This window comes from Chelon labrosus, assembly GCF_963514085.1.
Source record: "Chelon labrosus genome assembly, chromosome: 18".
In the NCBI taxonomy this organism is placed as follows: Eukaryota; Metazoa; Chordata; class Actinopteri; order Mugiliformes; family Mugilidae; genus Chelon; species Chelon labrosus.
The window spans coordinates 20,969,095-20,986,057 of NC_140351.1; the positions used below are offsets into that span (position 1 = coordinate 20,969,095).

Consider the following 16,963-nt stretch of genomic DNA (forward strand, 5'->3'; position numbering starts at 1 on the left):
TTGCTTACACCCACTTAGAGTTTAACGAAATGAAAGTAATGAAAGTCTAAACTGTCTGCATGTGCGTAAGCAAACTGCTTGCAACACCTTGCAACTGCACTGGAAACAACTTGACCGTGCTAACCATTAGCATCTGCTCTGCACAGTTCTTGGTTGAAAAATGGGTAAGGCCACGAAGACAACAACCTGGCACTGATCACCAACCAACAATTAGGCAGAACACACTGTACTGATCTAAATATTTACACTGCGTTCTTGTTGTTTTGAGTCAGAAAGGCAGCAGATTGGAAAGCGGTTCGCTCTGCATCCATCTCTTTGTAGCTGACAGTTTGTTGCTAGTGGATGTTCCAGGCTCTGTCAAGTTGTTCGCACATAGCGGCTGTGCTGCTGCGGTAGGCTGTTTCAATTTTACTAAGCATCTTTCTGGGTCTCTGTTCAAAGCGGTCCCACACTTTTGATGATCAGGCTTTTTTTGTGTCATGTTTCCTTGTGGTGAATGTTTGGTGAACTCTGCGTTTGCGTCATACGTCGTATCAACTGCATCAGGGTGGTTGCCTAAGTCACGTTGCCTCAAAGTTGTAGTGCAAAGAGTAGTTCGACTTCGCATCAACAAAGTTTTTTTTTTTTTTTCTCGGCCTCTCTTCTTGTGTGTACACCTCGTAAACGTATACGACTCTAGGACGTGACAAATCCGTCTGATTATTCAATCAGAGGTGAGGTGAGCAGACACCTTGGGATGAGTCTCTTGTGTCTTATCTTAACACCAGCTTTTACAAGAATGAGAGTTCTCCTTTTTAAATGCTCCGGGTGATGGCCTAATTGACACCATCTTGTGTGTAATGGCCGACCTGGGGCTGTATTCCTTCAATTAAGTGCTGCTGCTCCTTCACATCCTCCAAACTCTGCAGGCGCATGCTTTTATCCTGCTCTCTGTGAGCCGCGCCGTGACGAGCATCTGCCGGAGTGATGCATGTACCCGGCACACCGAGTACTGATCTCCTCTCTTTAGACACAATGTAGTTGCTGTGCATATTGCACAATTTGCTAAGGCTTGGGCCAGCATGACAGTAGTTTGTGTGCTTTTCAGCTGATACATTGAGTACTAGCCACAACTCGGGCACTTCACTAAAGATAATAAGCCAAATTTTTTAGTAGCAACGTAACCCATCTTCTTTCTCTGCCTCTAGAAATCAAATGTAAGCCCTGGAAAAACAGAAAGACTTGGCTTATTTGAGATGTTTCAGCCTTTAAACAGTAATAGCCGAGGAACGCATATCGAGCTCGGACTGCAGTCTTAATAAATAAGAGTTTTGTTCTGTTTGTGTCGGGAATCCAGTGAACTAACTTGTCTGTTTTGAACTCCCTTCATCCCCTCTAGGCCCTGGACGGCTTCTTCTTTGTGGTGAACATGGAGGGCAACATCGTGTTTGTGTCTGAGAATGTGACCCAGTACCTGCGCTACAACCAGGAGGAGCTGATGAACACCAGTGTCTACAGCGTGCTGCATGTCGGGGACCACGCTGAGTTCATCAAGAACCTGCTGCCTAAATCCCTCGGTTAGCCCTGAGCTTATTTCCCTGGCAACATTTACTTTGCTCTCTGCGCTTTTCTCTGTCTCCCATCTCTGAATCCACGTGTTTGTCCTCTACTGTGTGTTCCATCACCTCTTTCCTTCTCCCTGTTCAAACGGGTACGATGTAGGTGGCTGTTTCATAGATAGACTTCAATTAAAATGTTCGTGGTTGGGAAAGCTGGTTAATACAAAGTGTTGCATGGTGCATAAAACCTATAGGTTCTTTTTCTCTTTTGCTGATGCTCAGCCCAGACGCTTGCTCTCACTCCTCTCCTCGTCCTCCCTCCCTTTTCAGCTAATTAACTTCCTTTTTCGGCTTCTCTCCCCTGTCAGCAGCATCGTTCTCTTCCTATATTCTCATTTAATGCCCTTCCTTCCCCTTCTCTTCACTTTTTGCGTTATTCTCTCTCTCTCTTTCTCTGCCACACACCCTCGCCAAGTTCCTATTTTCATGCTCTCACTTTCCCATTTTCTAGCCCACCCATAAAACACTGTTGTCTTCATCGTAGCATTACTCATCTAATGAAAACGGGCTATTTATATTTGTGGGGTAGAATTCACCTCTTCCAGTTTTGCCCTTTCCACATCTTCTCTCATTCCGACATCCATTTAACATCCCACCCCTGCGTCTTTTCCGCACACGAGGTGATCGTGATCTATGTCACTGCAGCCCATCAGGAGCTGTAAGTCCTTCACTCTTTCTCTCCCGGTGCTTCGGATTGAGGTCTGAGTACCGAGCCATCTGGGTGGGAGAGCAGCACAGAGCGGAGTACCCTGGAAACGATCAGTGGGCTGTGTCCCAGATACTGGGAGATTATCAATGCACTGAATGAGATCACAAACCAGATGGAGTGTGATGGGAGTTTGCTAGAGTGAAATGAGTTGTGAGTGACTATACATGTCTCTTTTTTTTGGTGTGTGTGTGTGTGTGTGTGCGCGCGCGAATGTGCTTACACATGTGTGTGGACGTGTGTTTGCTCACGCCTGTGTAAGTGTTGGAGAGGAGAAGAAAGACTGGCAATGATGTTTTAGAGGACATGCATATGGAGGCCTGGCTGTGATGCATGGCTGCGGATAGATGGCACCGGGCTCATGGTTCCAACTGCTCATTATGACTGATCTCTACCCAGCAACAGCTCTCTTCTTTTTACACTTTTTTCCGCCTTCGACTCCCTCTGTCTTGTTCTCATTATGTCTTTCACTTGCGGCGTGGTAGCCTCTCCTGGCTCACTCACCGCAGCTCCCAATCTCACTGTTCTGCTGTTCAGTTTTGGCTGCAGTAAAATTTGTCAAACCAAATCCACAGGAGGCCCTCATTGCTGATCTCCTCTGCCGCTTTCTCCTTCCAGTCAACGGCGTGCCGTGGTCCAGCGAGGGTCCGAGGAGGAACAGTCACACCTTCAACTGCCGAATGCTGGTCAACCCGCACAGCGAGAGCCAGGACGAGCCGCACGAGCATGAGCCGCAGCAGCAGAAATATGAGACCATGCAGTGTTTTGCTGTTTCAGAGCCCAAGTCCATCAAAGAGGAAGGAGACGGTATGGAAGGGGAGGGGGGGAAGTAGTGATACATGTGTCCAGTGCTGGCCACAGTTTGACCATATTATATCTTAATCTTTTGATCTAATCTGGCATATTTTAATATCCAGTTTATAGCCTTTTGAAATTTAGGAGTAGTGAATTAAGCAATGATGGGTACCTTACATTCTGATCAAAGAATGTACAATAAAGGTCAATTTAGTTTGTAGTTAAAAATAAACCTGTGCAAACATGTAAAATATATCCATGCAAGAATCCTAATTTGTTCAGGTGAAAAGATTTAATTGGTAAAAGTACAAAAAAAAATATATATATATATATATTCTGGGTCAAGAGTACTGGGAACTTCAGGGTCACCGCACAGTGTGGGAAAGTTGAGCAGTTTTCCTGTTTTTGTGTCTGTGCACAGATGTTTATAAAAGCACTTAGTTTACCACCTCGTGCACATTTTCCTACAAATACAAATCTTCCTCGCAAAAATTTCCACGGCTTCATTTGCACCTACAGACCCTGGAATTATTTCTGAACATCACTTTGCGAGCTCTGAATCTCACTGCCCCCTTCTTACAATTTCTAACACACGCAGCAGTCGGAGTGTTTTAGAAACTGTGGGAGGCAGAAGTCGGTTCATTAAAAACTGTTATGACTGAGAAGTGAGAAGATTGCTTCACAGAGACATCAGCCTTAGATTTGAATTTTAGAGGACACAATAAAAATCCATTTAGGGAAGAAAGAATTGAGGGCAACCAAATCGAGAAATGCGTTCATTTACTCACTTTATGTGACAGCCAACTGATTGCTGACGTCTTCTTTGGACAGCTGAATGGAAATTAACAGGCATCTTAGTGTGAAGAAGACTTCTGCGAGCAATGTTTATCGCTCATGTCGTAGTTCAGATCAGAAAAGGAGTCGAAGGAACATCAGAAAATGATTGCCGCCGAATGGAATTATGTCATGACCGACTTTAGCGTAATAACTGGCATTGTATGTGAGAAAGCAACTTCCGAGCCAGCTGGGGGTAAGCAAGGAAAGCGCTGGTGCCACTCAACTTCCATCCATGAAAAGTTAAATGACACGAGGGAGACGAGGGGCCGGGCGGCTGTCGTTAAAGCTCATCTATAATGCATGTACATCCCTCACAAACCTGGGCTTATGACTCCAAGGGACGGATGTGTTTTAATCATGTGTCGCCAACAGTCAACCAATCTTTTCATAACCTTCAAAACTGATTTAGACGCAGCAGAATGTAAACACTTTCAACATATTTTGGAGCTTATGGGAGTAGAGAAAGAAGGAAGCTGCATTTTTACTGAGCTACTTGTGTAAACGTCTGCTAACCTTTCCAGGGAAGTGGTTTAAATTGTAGGTTGTCTCTTCTTTCAGTCACTCAGAGGTCACTGGGCTTTTCCAGTGGTTTTCCTGACTATAGACCTGAAAGTGAGATGACGCGGTCTGTGTAAATTTCCATAACAAGTGCCCTTTATCCAGAAATATTCAGGACTGTGTGTGAAAGCATTTGAATCTAGCATTCACAAAACAGCTGGATTATTCTACCACCCATTCCCAAACCAGAACTCAGTGGTAAATTAAAACAATAAGTGAAAATGCGAATGTTACACTCCAAGTCTAGTCTCCACTTCTCTTTTCCCCTCCCTGGCTTCTTGTGTGCACCAGCTGCTTGCCAGCCGTAACTCTGGCAAATAGACTAACTAGGACCCAGGCCAGAGGTGTGTGAGTGTTTGTGTGGACCCGAGTGACGAGGCGGGACCAGTGGTAACTGTTGCAGGAATGTGTCCAGCTATAGACAGAAACAGAGGAAGGGAGGAGAGAGAAGGAAAGCAAGAAAGTTAACGGAGATTCACAGATTTAAAGGCTGGACCACCCAAGAGGCTCTGTTTACAAGTCAAAATAAGGAATGTGTGTGTGTGTTAGCCCTGGCATGCAGTTCTTTGCGAGAAACATGTGTGGGATTGTGGGTATTACTGGCACAGGAAAGTTAGATGGTGGACTTTTTGGGGTCACCCCAGTGCTGGACTTGGCGGTGTCATCTTTGCTTGTGTTAGAGGCAACTGTCACGATTGAGCGATGGCAATCTTTAATGTTGAGCCAGGGGGAGGTGTCATCAGTGTGACATGTCGCTTTAGGTGAGACCAGCCGGAGACGTGCACACGAGCACACACGCGTACACACAGCCACTTATACACATATATACACACACCTTCAAAGGTCACACTTCATCATTTCCCTTGCCAGCGATTGCTGCTCCTCCTCGTGAAAAGAGCGGAGCCCTGATCCCCGCGCTCATTAATAACTGTATTAATTATGTTGCCTGGGAATAACATGCATTTCATTTTCTTTCCCTCCCTCTGTCTCTATCATTTACACCCCCCCAACCGCCCCTCTCCCCCTCCTCTCCCATCCCCCTTCATCTCTTCCGTCTCTGGCATGTCCTCTTTGTTACATCCCCTACTTTGTCTTTTCTCTCCTCCACATATTCTGTCTGTTCGCCCCTCTCTTTTTTTTTTTTTTTTTTAGACTTTCAGTCGTGCCTGATCTGTGTGGCTCGCAGGGTGCCCACGAAGGAAAGACCCATGCTTCCTACGCACGAGAGCTTCACTACGCGCCAGGACCTGCAAGGTACAGGAACCAGTCACGCAGCCACGTACCAATATGGCAGAGACGATCGAGAAAACTTAAATCATGACTTTAGATTTAGACCATTTTCACACATATAGCTGCTGGTATAAAACTTTGTCCTTCCTTGGAAGGAAAATATAGTCCCAGGATCACCTTAACCTGTATTGCCAGCCAATAAATCACCTCACTCTACAGTTGGGTAATTAAAGATTATTACATCCTTGCTACAGGCCCTTAAGATTGAACATGTTAGTTGTACTAGCTTCCCACCGCTGTCTGCTCTCTGGGAGGTAAAGAGCCTGTCTGAACACTGGCACCTAGATGCAGACGTCTGTCTGCGCTTCACCTGTTCTTTGATGTACTCAAACCATTTGTGTGGCATGCGCACACGGAGAGACAGCCGACAAACGCACACTCATAGTTAGTCACTGACATATAGTAATTTACTATAATTTCCTGCTCAGATTTCTGTAGGTGTACGTGAACTGTATGCATGCCCCTGTTTATTTACCTGTCTTTTAGGACGGATAATTACTATGATTTGTTTCATTCAAGGTTAATAGTATGATTTTTCACTCGCAGCCCTGTTTTAATAAAAATATTTCCCCTTCAATTGGCTGCTCCCTGCGAGAGCTTGTCGGATATGGTGTGGAGCTGTGAATGGCTCCCGTTATGGATGTCAGTGTGACAAGTCTTTAGTCAGTCCCTATGGCTGTCATTCAAGCAGCAGTGAGCTTGTCACCCTTTCAAATGCATCACCGCCTCCATTTAAATTGCATTCCAGCAAGGAATGGAACAACTGTTACACTGCCATGACTGATGACTGGTGTTTGGGTGTACTCGTTGAGGTCTAAAGATAGTTGAGCCTGAGCTGCTGTGATGACTCTTAAAAGGAATTCTTCCACCTGCTCTATTTAGTGTGAACATGGTGGTCTTACACTGTTTGCATGGACATTTCTTTTAATAGTATTTTTTGGTTGTCACTGCTTAACTGTCACAGCATACAGCTTTTGACAAGTTGTAATTCAAATGTAAACAGAGATACCTCACTGTTTCTATAATCAATATAAAGCCACAGAGCTGGTGGGCAGCAAAATTGCCAAGTGGAGAACAACGTCTCTTCAACAGGCTCTACATATTTATGTTTGAGGGGGGGACAGTAAATCCACAGGAGCTCAGTTAGAGCGCGTTTGTGTTTGGATACAGAAATCCCTGCTTCCACATCTTACTAAAACCACTTTAATCTGCTCCCCTGTGCTCAGGTAAGATAACGTCCCTGGATACCAGTCTGCTGCGAGCGTCCATGAAGCCTGGCTGGGAAGATCTGGTGAGGCGCTGCATACAGAGGTTCCACCTGCAGAACGATGGGGAAATGTCTTTCGCTAAGAGACATCAGCAAGAAGGTAAAGCTGTTAACCACAAGGACTATTCCGTCAAGTAAAAATACACCACATCAGCCACAACATTAAAATCAATAAAACCACCCTCAGAAGGCCCATGTCCATTCTCTGATGAGTCACAACTGTTTGTGACTCACAAGGGAGACCTACACAGTATTAGGCAGGTGGTCATGATGCTATGCCTGATTGGTGTACGTGTGTCCCCACAGTGCTCCGTCATGGCCAAGCGTTCAGCCCTATCTACCGGTTCTCCCTCTCTGATGGAACCATCGTCTCGGCCCACACCAAGAGCAAACTGGTGCGCTCTCCTGCCACCAACGAACCCCAGCTCTACATGTCCCTGCACATTCTACAGAGGTATGTTTCACTATCTACACCTGTGTCAGAGAGAGCAAAAAAGAGACACAAATCCTTCGCATGAACTTACAAGTTTCAGCCTGTTAGCGCCCTGCAGCGCAACCTGATGGTTTCATGTATTCTATGTAGAAATGAGGAATATCTAACGGCTTGCCAGTGGTCTGGGTCAAAATCGGATATAAAGCTAACTTAATCCACCAATACAACACTACTTTATATTCAACAGCCAAGTGTATTGCTGATACTAGTGTCACAGAGTCTTGTTTTAAGTATTGATACTTGTGTTGATGTAGCTTGGGTTAGACAGACAGACAGACAGAATTTGAGTCCAGTAACTTGACATTTGGATTTCATTGTGGGGCATTTTTCAACTGCTGTAAAGAAAAAAAATACCTTTGCGCACAATTGGAATAATTGGAGCAACTAATTATGTTCCATGTGTTTGTTTTAAGAAGCCTTAATTCATTCATTCAGTCATTTAAAGTTATTTTGCTGGCAATATCTTTTTCAACAGACGTGATAGCTGAATCTAAACATTGTCTTCTTTGACGGCAACCATTTAGTTATAAGTAAAATAAGGCATGAAGATAACATATGTACGTGTATGACTATGTCACTGTCTTCTGTCCATCTCTGCGTAAAGCCCTCCCCAAACAATTTGATTGGTCTGTGAGATCTTTGGCAGAAACTTTGAGAGGAGTATTCTTGTAGATGAAGTTATATGCACTAATCTGTGTCTTGTGTCTTTTAACCTCTAGGGAGCAGACAGTATGTGGAATGGGCCAGGACATGGGTCCTGGAACGCAGGCAACAGGGATGACTCCCAAACCAATGAACTCCTCCACTCCCTCCATGACTCCTCCAACCCCGGGCAGTTTGCCGGGTTCGGGGCCTCAGGGCCAAGACACTACCATCAGCAGCAACAGCACGCCTTTCTCCCCTCCAGGCCCTACTGGTCCCAGAGAGCCGGCAGCCATGGGGGGCCATATGCAGGGCTACCGCTTTGGATGTCCCCCACCACACAACCACACTGGGGGGATGCAACCTCCTCAACAGGGCCCCAACTGGAGGATGAACAGCCCCTCTCGGGCCAGCCCTAGCCCGGCCGGTGGGCCTCATCCACCTCAACAGAACTCTATGCTGTCACCCAGGCACCGGGGTAGTCCTGGGGGGGCAGGCAGCCCTCGTGTAGCAGGAGGCCTGCACTCACCCTCACCAGTGGGGATGTGTGGTGGTGGAGGACCTGGAGGTGCTGGAGGTAGTACGTCTAGCACCCATGCTAACAGCTACACTAGCAGTTCTCTGTCAGCTCTGCAGGCCCTTAGTGAGTGCCACGGTGTAGGACACGGGCATGGACCCCCTCATGCACATACACTGGGGTCTCCAGACCGGAAGTTAGGCTCCCCAGCTGGTATCACGCCAGGGTCAGGGGTGAACACTCATATGATGTCAAAACTTGGAGGAGGCTGCAGTGCTACTGGTGGTGCAGGGGACTCATTTGGACCTCACTCAGAGCTGAGTCAGGGGCACGCCCAGGGTCAAACAGAGAGCAGCCTAGTCGAGCCCAAGGAGGAGAGGGATGGGTCACTTGAGGGCCACGATTCTCACAACCGTTTGCATGACAACAAGGGCCACACCAAGTTACTGCAACTACTCACCACAAAACCAGAACCTCTGGAGACACCCCTGTCTCCTGGCGCAGGGGGTGAGGGTAAGGACCAGGCTGGGACAGGGGTCCGGGGTGGCCACACAGGAGGGAACACTCATGCCACATCCCTGAAAGAGAAACACAAAATCCTCCACCAGCTGCTTCAGAACAGTACATCTCCCGTAGACCTTGCCAAACTCACTGCAGAGGCTACGGGCAAAGAGCTGGGCCAAGACCAAACCCAGGGTGCTGGTGGTGCAGCGTCTGGTGCAGAAATTGTTCCCAAGCAGGAGCCACTGAGCCCAAAGAAGAAGGACAATGCTCTGCTACGCTATCTACTGGATAAGGATGACACTGTATTGAAGGACAAGGTCCCCAAGCTGGAGCCTGGGGAGGTGAAGGTGGAAGGAGGCAAACACCCCCAGGTCAAGGCGGAGAAACCAGATGCAGGATACGACCGGGCAGAGCAGGTCAGTGTTAAATTTTGAAAACATTTTGTCTTCTTGTAAGAAAAGATGCAGGAAACAAGCGATTTTTAATTTATTTTTGCAATCTTTGAAATGATGGAAGAGCTAGAGCTGCCCTAAAAATGACTTTGTAACCTCTTTAGCCTGTTGCAAAACCAAAAGTAGTTGTTTTGTTTTTTTGCCTTGTATTGCTCCACTTACCTCCTCTCTCTCTTTGAGTGTAAATCTGGGTTAGATAGCAGATGTTGGTTCCTCTAAGTCCCTTGTCCACGCAAGATGTTAGAGCTAATTGCACTCACAGTCAGACGCTATGCGGGACAGGCAGCCTTTGTGGCATATTTGTGGTAGATATATAGCCTTGTCATATACACATAATCCATCGTGCATGATTTTTATTAACGTATATAAACACATCTGGTCCTCTCGCTGCCTGTGTGTTGGCAGCGCGGGCTGAGGGAATCTATCCGCCAGCTTCAAACAACTGTGACATTTGGAAGGAGCCCCTGTGGTTCTCCAGCCATTTGATCCTGGTTGCATTTGGCCAGAATCTGCAGGTCTGGCACGGAGTTACGGTCAGGCCTGGCGCTGAAAGAGAGAAAAGAGTAAAAGGGAGTGAGAAGGGAGTGAGAAGGGAGAGTGTTGCTGGAGAAACTCGACATTTGTGTGTAGCAGAGGTTTCGAAGTTTTTAGACCCGACTTGCTGATGTCCTAATACAGGAAAGAAAACTAGTGTTCAGCAAGTCTCACTGAGCTTTCATACAGGAAACCTGCGTACGGCACGAGTCTGCAAATGTCATTCTGTCACACACATCGCTGCGAAACCACAGAATTACATAGAATTACACAAAATTACACAAGTGCCCTTCCACTCTTTGCTTTCTCTGTTTCGCTTCTTACCTTACCAGTCACGTAGTCGAGGTTGCATGCCTTCCGTGTAAATGGCGCTAACATTGAACAGAGGTAGCACTCTGTAGAAACACATCCTTTCATGACAGCACTGACCTTGTTTGGTCTTGGACACAGTCTGGATAACATGTTCTGATCTATCAATTTGAAATGTCCGTTGTCACGAGTCGTGTCAGTTTTTAAAGTAATCGCTCAGAACATTCTTTTTCCTAAAGCCTCCTCCCTTGGTTTTTCATTTAGACAAGGGGCGGTGGCTCAGAAAGTCACCTAGCTGTGTATGTACAGTATGTGCTTGGCTGCTCGGGTACATATGAAGAACAGGAAAAGGTTGGATATTAAGAGCCGCTGTAGAACTGAACAAAGAAGGGGAGGAAGAGAGAGGAAGAGAGAGAGAGAGAGAGAGAGAGAGAGAGAGAGAGGTGTAGATACCCCCAGGAGAGCCCAGCCTCGGCAGGCAGAGTGAAAATGATGAGCCATATGCTCCTGCATGTCCTCTCTGCTACCATGGAGATAGAGGGGAGAGGGAGTGGTGTGTTTGTAGAACATACAAGAAACAGTACAGGGAAAAAGACTTTAAAAATACAGGTTTAACATGTATGGCGTGTCTTAATTTCATTTTCTGGAAGCGGCTGCATCGCAGTGTGAGGCGATTATGACGATTCCGTTGCTTCGAGCGGCGATGGCGAATTCCATCTCCACAGATTCCACTGACTAGAATAAGGGCATTTGTTAGACACGCACTAAGCCATGACTTCATTAAGGCCATTACATGTGTGTGAGTGGGCTTCTGCTCGTTGCTGGTGAATTGCTGCTTGGCCATGTGTGAACGCTGACTGTACTAGTTAAAGAGTCCACTCATCGCCCTCTCTACTAACCTCACCCACTGTTTTCTCGCTGACTCTCTCTCCCTCCCTCCTCCTCCTCGCTCCTCCTTGTGATTGTTTGAGGGCTGAATTATTGATGGCTGGGGCAGAGCTAAATGAGAAATCAGAGCAGGGCTACGATGGTATGGTTGACTATAGGAACGGTTCAGGCCTGACGGGACAGTCTCCCGTTGTTTTCCCCTTCCCGGATTAAGCAGAGACGACGATCACCGGTAATCGACATAAGTGACTCCGCTCCTTAATTTAAAGCGACCCATTTGCCATTCCCCTCTCCATCTGCCACTTCTGACAAACGGGCTGGCAAATCCGCCAAAAGCCTGTGTCTTCATTCTGGATATGCTTGCTCACCAAAGCAGCAGTGACCATCAAATCCAGCTGCGTCACATTGCAGCTCTGACACACCTACAGAAGATCTTGCGTCTTTCGAGCCAGTATTTATAAAGCAGCTCACTCCTCTGCAGCTGAAATATACTGTATTTAAATAACTCTAACCGCTGACGGTACATTAAAATGACTTCTCTGAACACGAATGCATTTGGAATTGAGAAATAGTTGGCCAGCTCTTTCAGGCTTTACATTTGCTGTATTTATGCAACCGAATATTGTTCTCATCTGCGTACTCTTCTGTTTGCGTTGTCAGACATGTAATCTGATCACGGCCCATGGATGCCTTCAGGCTTGCTCTGGGGGTTTCAGGCCGGGTTTTTGTAAAGCGTCTTGAGACGATTTGTATTGTTATTGACGCTATATAAATAAAATTGAATTGAATTGAATTGAATTGATGCTTTTTTAACCCACAGCCATTACCAAGCTGTTGCTCTGTAGATAGAAATCAGTCACTAATTGCCTGAGAAAACGAAACTGAATACAAGTTAATGACGGCAGCCGTGATGTGGGATTGGACTCGTTGACACGTAAAATGAGTGATCGCAGGGAAAAGAGGCTCCACATCGGTGAAGTTGAACTAATAAACATTAGGATTGTTGCAGGAAAGACTGTAAGTGCCAATGAAAGTATTGTTGTTCAATACTTTGGCATGGGTGGATGATGGATGTAGGTCGCAGTAGCCCCTCAGTGATCCGGGACATAGGAAAATAAATAATAACTACGTTTAAATAAATAATGTTAATATAGTTAATAAATGAACAGTTGCATGAATTAAAGATATTAAACTTGGACATATGACTGAAGTAAATCTTCAGTAATAGAGATGGATGTGAAAGTGTTCACTAGTAACAATCTCAACACAGCATCCTCAAATATAGCAGTACTTGGAAGGACGGAAGTATCTGAGTTATTGTTCCTTGATTATAAAAAACAAAAACATAATCGTATCTCTTTCAGATGATTAAAAAAATAATACTAATATCCCAGTGCTGTCTTGTTCATTTTTGTGTATTTTTAGCTGACAGAAGGCCAGCGCGATTTAGGGTTGAAGTGACTTTTCCTTTTTTCTTACTCGACGGTGCCACTTCTGCTTTACTCTCTCTCCAATTCTCAGTTCCCCCTTCCTATTAAATGGCACGGCCTGCGTCGGAAACAAATAATAATCGCCCTCCTTGCCCTGAGGTCGCCGCACGCCAAACGGACACGCTGAGATTGAATGCGTGACGCCGGGGCGGTGAACGTAACCCGCTCGCTCACTGTTGTGACTGGTTTAAGTGTCAGGTGGATGCAGGACGGGAGTGTAAGAATACACATTTGGCACGGCCTCGCCGCCGCCCCGCTGTGAAAAAGTCAGCCTACTGTTGCTAGGCATGCAAATGTCTCTGAGCGAGGGCCTTCTCTATCAAACATGAAATGTAGGACACGTCGTCGGCTTCGGCCTAAAACGCATTACGTTTGCCGATTGCCATTGTTGCTGAGATTTCCTCACATCTGTGTGCCTCTCTCTCTCTCTCTCCTCTTGCATTTTTCTACTCCCTTTTTTCTCTATGTATTTGCTGGCTGTGGGAATCAATAAGTAGATTACAATTTGCACGTGCCTTAGACACATTGCATCTAGTAGTGTATGAATTCTCAGCTGCTGTTCCAGGAGTGCAAGTAAAGGTCCGACACCAGGACATTAAATGTGGATCTTTAAACATGGCCTGAGAGTAAATATTTAACAATTTATTCGTCCTTTGACCCTTCGCATTTTTAACTCAATATAGTAAACGGGTGTGAGATGCAGAAAAGGACAGGGATTGGATTACATGCACCGACACACACTGAAAGAAGAGAGTAACAAGGATTGATAGAAATAGGACCCATTAAGGGTAAAAGCAACTAGAGAAGTCGAGAGAATAGAAAGTGGGAGGAGAGCGAATTGGAGAGGAGGAGGAGAGCAAACTGAGAGTGTACAGAAGCATTACATCATTCCTGACCTCATTAGGGCTCTTCTCTCTCCCACCACCACCACCACTCCCCCTCCCACCCCTTCGCTCTGTTACTCTTTCTAGCTCTCCTACATATCCTGTCTGCTCCTTAGTATGACCGGCGTTGTGTTGCTATGCGTTTTGTGCCCTGCGCATGGAAACATGATTTAACTGGGATCTTCCAAGGTGGAGGAGGGACAGGTCCGGGCGCGATCAAGGCTGTAGTCCTTGAGCTCTCTAGATTAAGTGTTCCACGAGACGTTTTGTGACAGCCGCGTTATCATCGGGCAGCAGTTAGGATTGTCTAGAACATTTGGGTACAACATTGGAACAGTGCTGTTCTCCTGCTGTACAGTAAGTCACGATCAGGAGATGCCAGTGATTCCAGGTGTGCTGCACTCTGGTGGACAGTTACAGCCAATGCAACTTATTTACCTAACGTCCCTCAGGCCTCTAGGACACACTGAGATCACCTATGTTAATGGCTCTCTTAGAGGCTGAGTGTAACCTACATTTATTTTCAGTAAAATAGAATTCAATGCCATAAATATGGAATGTAGGTGTTATTTTGTCTGTTCCATCTGTAGCAATTGGTAGTAGATATACAGAGAAAAATTAGTCTTTTCTATTCTTATCAGTTCTTTAGCTCAACAAGTGAAACCAGGTCCCAGTATGGCCTTGTCTGTGTTTAAGAATTGCATGAAAAACTAAACAAAAATGATCCAGATAGTCCAAAGCCCAGTTGTATATGAAAGCAGCCTTGGGCTGGCACACTACAGCTGTTTACAGTAGGGGGCAGAGAGCTGCTCAAACTTTGGCACCAACCGAGCTCCTGTCTGTTGCTGCTCTCCCATGTTATTTTGGCAGAAAGCAGCTTCAGCAGCCATGTTTTCTTCTTTCTTCTTCACTGCTTCCTCCACTTACTGACGATGCAAATATTGTTTGCAATAATATGTCATTCTTAATCGTGTGTTTAAAATTGCGGCCTATATAAAAGGAAGCAGATGTTGTGTTGTACGTCTGAAAGAACCAGGCTGTGAGCGAGGAGCTGCATGTGAGTCTGATAAGCTAAGTCAAAATGAAGTGTGGCCTAGATTTGACGGAAAGTGGTCCATTTTTTCCTGGGGTTACTGCTGTATTATAAACAAGGCCAAGCCTGCTGTTCTCATCTCCCACTTAGAGACTCTTCACACAAGTCTGCTCTCGGTAAATGTGCGCGCTCGCCACGTGTATGTTTGTGTGCAGGTGAAGCGGTAATAGATTTCTAAATGGACGCCTGAATGGCTGAACCGTTTCCGCGTTCACAGTTTTCCTTTTTCTCGCTCTGTCCTTCTAGTCGTCGGAGCTGGATGACATCCTGAACGACCTGCAGAATGCTCAGCCGCAGCTCTTCTGCGAGCCGCGGCCTGTGTCGTTGCCCAGTCCCATGGACAAACAGAACATCATCAATGACATCCTGCAGATGTCCGAGACCAACCCAGCCATGGCGGCGGCGGCGGCGGCGGCGGCGGCGGCGGCGCAGCAGCAACAACAACACAGGGGCCTCGGACCTGGCATGGGCCCGACGAGTGAGTCCCTTTCCTACATGGGAAAAGAAATGCACTCACCACGTTATGTTGAAAATGTACCATGTCAATATGTTTTTGTTTCTGGAGCATTAACACAAACGCCCGTTTGTTTCTCTCTTCAGACTTTGGGGGTATCCGACCAGGCCAGCCAGGCAGGGGTCTACCTGTGAGGAGTATGTCTCTGGACATGAATGTGTCCCCCCAGCAGCCCTCATTACAGCAGTACCCCATAAGGGCCACAAGCCCATACACTCTCATGCAGCAGCAACAGCAGCAAGGCATGGTGGGAAGTCACGGCATGATGGCTAACCAGGCCGGTATGGTCAACACAGGTAGGTGTGACTGTTTGTTGTTGTATCTTTGTGTTTCTGACTTAGTTCCTCAGTTTTCCCAGATAAAGACTTCAGCCGTGTCCAGATGGTTGATCTGACATTAATGCATGACCTGTACTCGACCAGCCTGCAGAGCTGCAGGCTTCACAGTGGCCTGAACAGTTATGTTTTCATAAGGATAAACAGATTCCTTACACAAACATCTGTGTCCAAACACACGCCTTTAAGAGTCATTCCTAGCCAGTAGCTACTAGACTAGGCATCAGTACTTAAACACATTTTAGCTATTCTTTTATCATGTTTTTCGTTTCAGTGTGGACTCATTGTCAAATAAACCTCAGTTTCCACTCTTTGACAGGTTTTTGTGACGTGTGATTCTTGGCAATTTCACAATAATCAAAAGATTAAATAAAGCGCAGTTACTTTCTTCTCCAAATTCTGAGGAAAGACCTCTTTCCCTCCATCAGTGTGTCTCTCTCACCCTGTCACAAATCATGTCGTGACACAGTGACTCACTTCCTGTGACAGGAAATAGTCACCCACACTGGCACAAAGTTTTCTCTCATTGTCACTCCCACATATTAGGAGTCCTCAAACATCCCCCGGCACTGCAGAGATGGCGTTTCCCCTTATGTTGCACCATTACATCATGGTGACGGGGGACATCTGAAATCTGTCATGAGACAGACTCATTGTTTCTTGTCTCACTGTGTGCGTGTTCCCTCCTCTAGGCATGATGGCTCCAGGTGGTCCCCGGCCAGGCATGCAGCAGCAGCAGCAGCAGCAGCAAGAGGGCTGGGTGAGTTCAGCCTCTGCCCCTCCTCTGGGAGCGTCCGGCCCTGGGCAGCAAGGCGCCATGCAGGGTAGGATGGGACCCAACAGTGCTAACATGAGGCCCAACAGCCAGCCGGGGCCCCGACCGATGCTCCAGTCCCCGATGATGGCCAGTGGTGAGGGCGCATTGTTTTAAATGTACTCTACAGAGGGGATCTCAGACTTATTAAGACACAATAAAGCCTTTCTCCAGTACAGAAACCCAGAGTTAGGCACATAGATATCACTAATATCACATTCAAGTTGTCAAGTATGGTCTGTGTAACCCCTGGGAAGCTGGCCTACTGCAGAGGTTCAGTAGAGAAGACCTCAGTTCACCTTTTACCGAATATCTGCTTCTCATCGTTGTAAATGTTGCCACCTTGTGGTTGATAACAGTACAGCACTAAACACAGGAATGTATTATGTGTCCCTCAACTTTGATCCTTCTGTTTATATATATATTAGAGAAAATAAAGCCAT

The 16,963-nt window shown here is 46.3% G+C and overlaps 1 protein-coding gene across 5 annotated transcripts in view; it reads left to right on the forward strand.

Moving 5' to 3' along the window:
• The window catches only part of ncoa2 (nuclear receptor coactivator 2), a 55,383-nt gene that overhangs the window by 29,897 nt on the left and 8,523 nt on the right, over positions 1–16,963 (forward strand). For all 5 annotated transcript variants that reach the window (XM_084566694.1, XM_084566693.1, XM_084566692.1 and 2 more), the window contains 9 exons: positions 1,379–1,556; positions 2,923–3,111; positions 5,647–5,748; positions 7,011–7,151; positions 7,358–7,505; positions 8,264–9,623; positions 15,104–15,335; positions 15,458–15,667; positions 16,399–16,617. In XM_084566694.1, the coding sequence (XP_084422820.1) occupies positions 1,379–1,556; positions 2,923–3,111; positions 5,647–5,748; positions 7,011–7,151; positions 7,358–7,505; positions 8,264–9,623; positions 15,104–15,335; positions 15,458–15,667; positions 16,399–16,617 (2,779 nt within the window). The remainder of the gene's footprint in view (positions 1–1,378; positions 1,557–2,922; positions 3,112–5,646; positions 5,749–7,010; positions 7,152–7,357; positions 7,506–8,263; positions 9,624–15,103; positions 15,336–15,457; positions 15,668–16,398; positions 16,618–16,963) is intronic.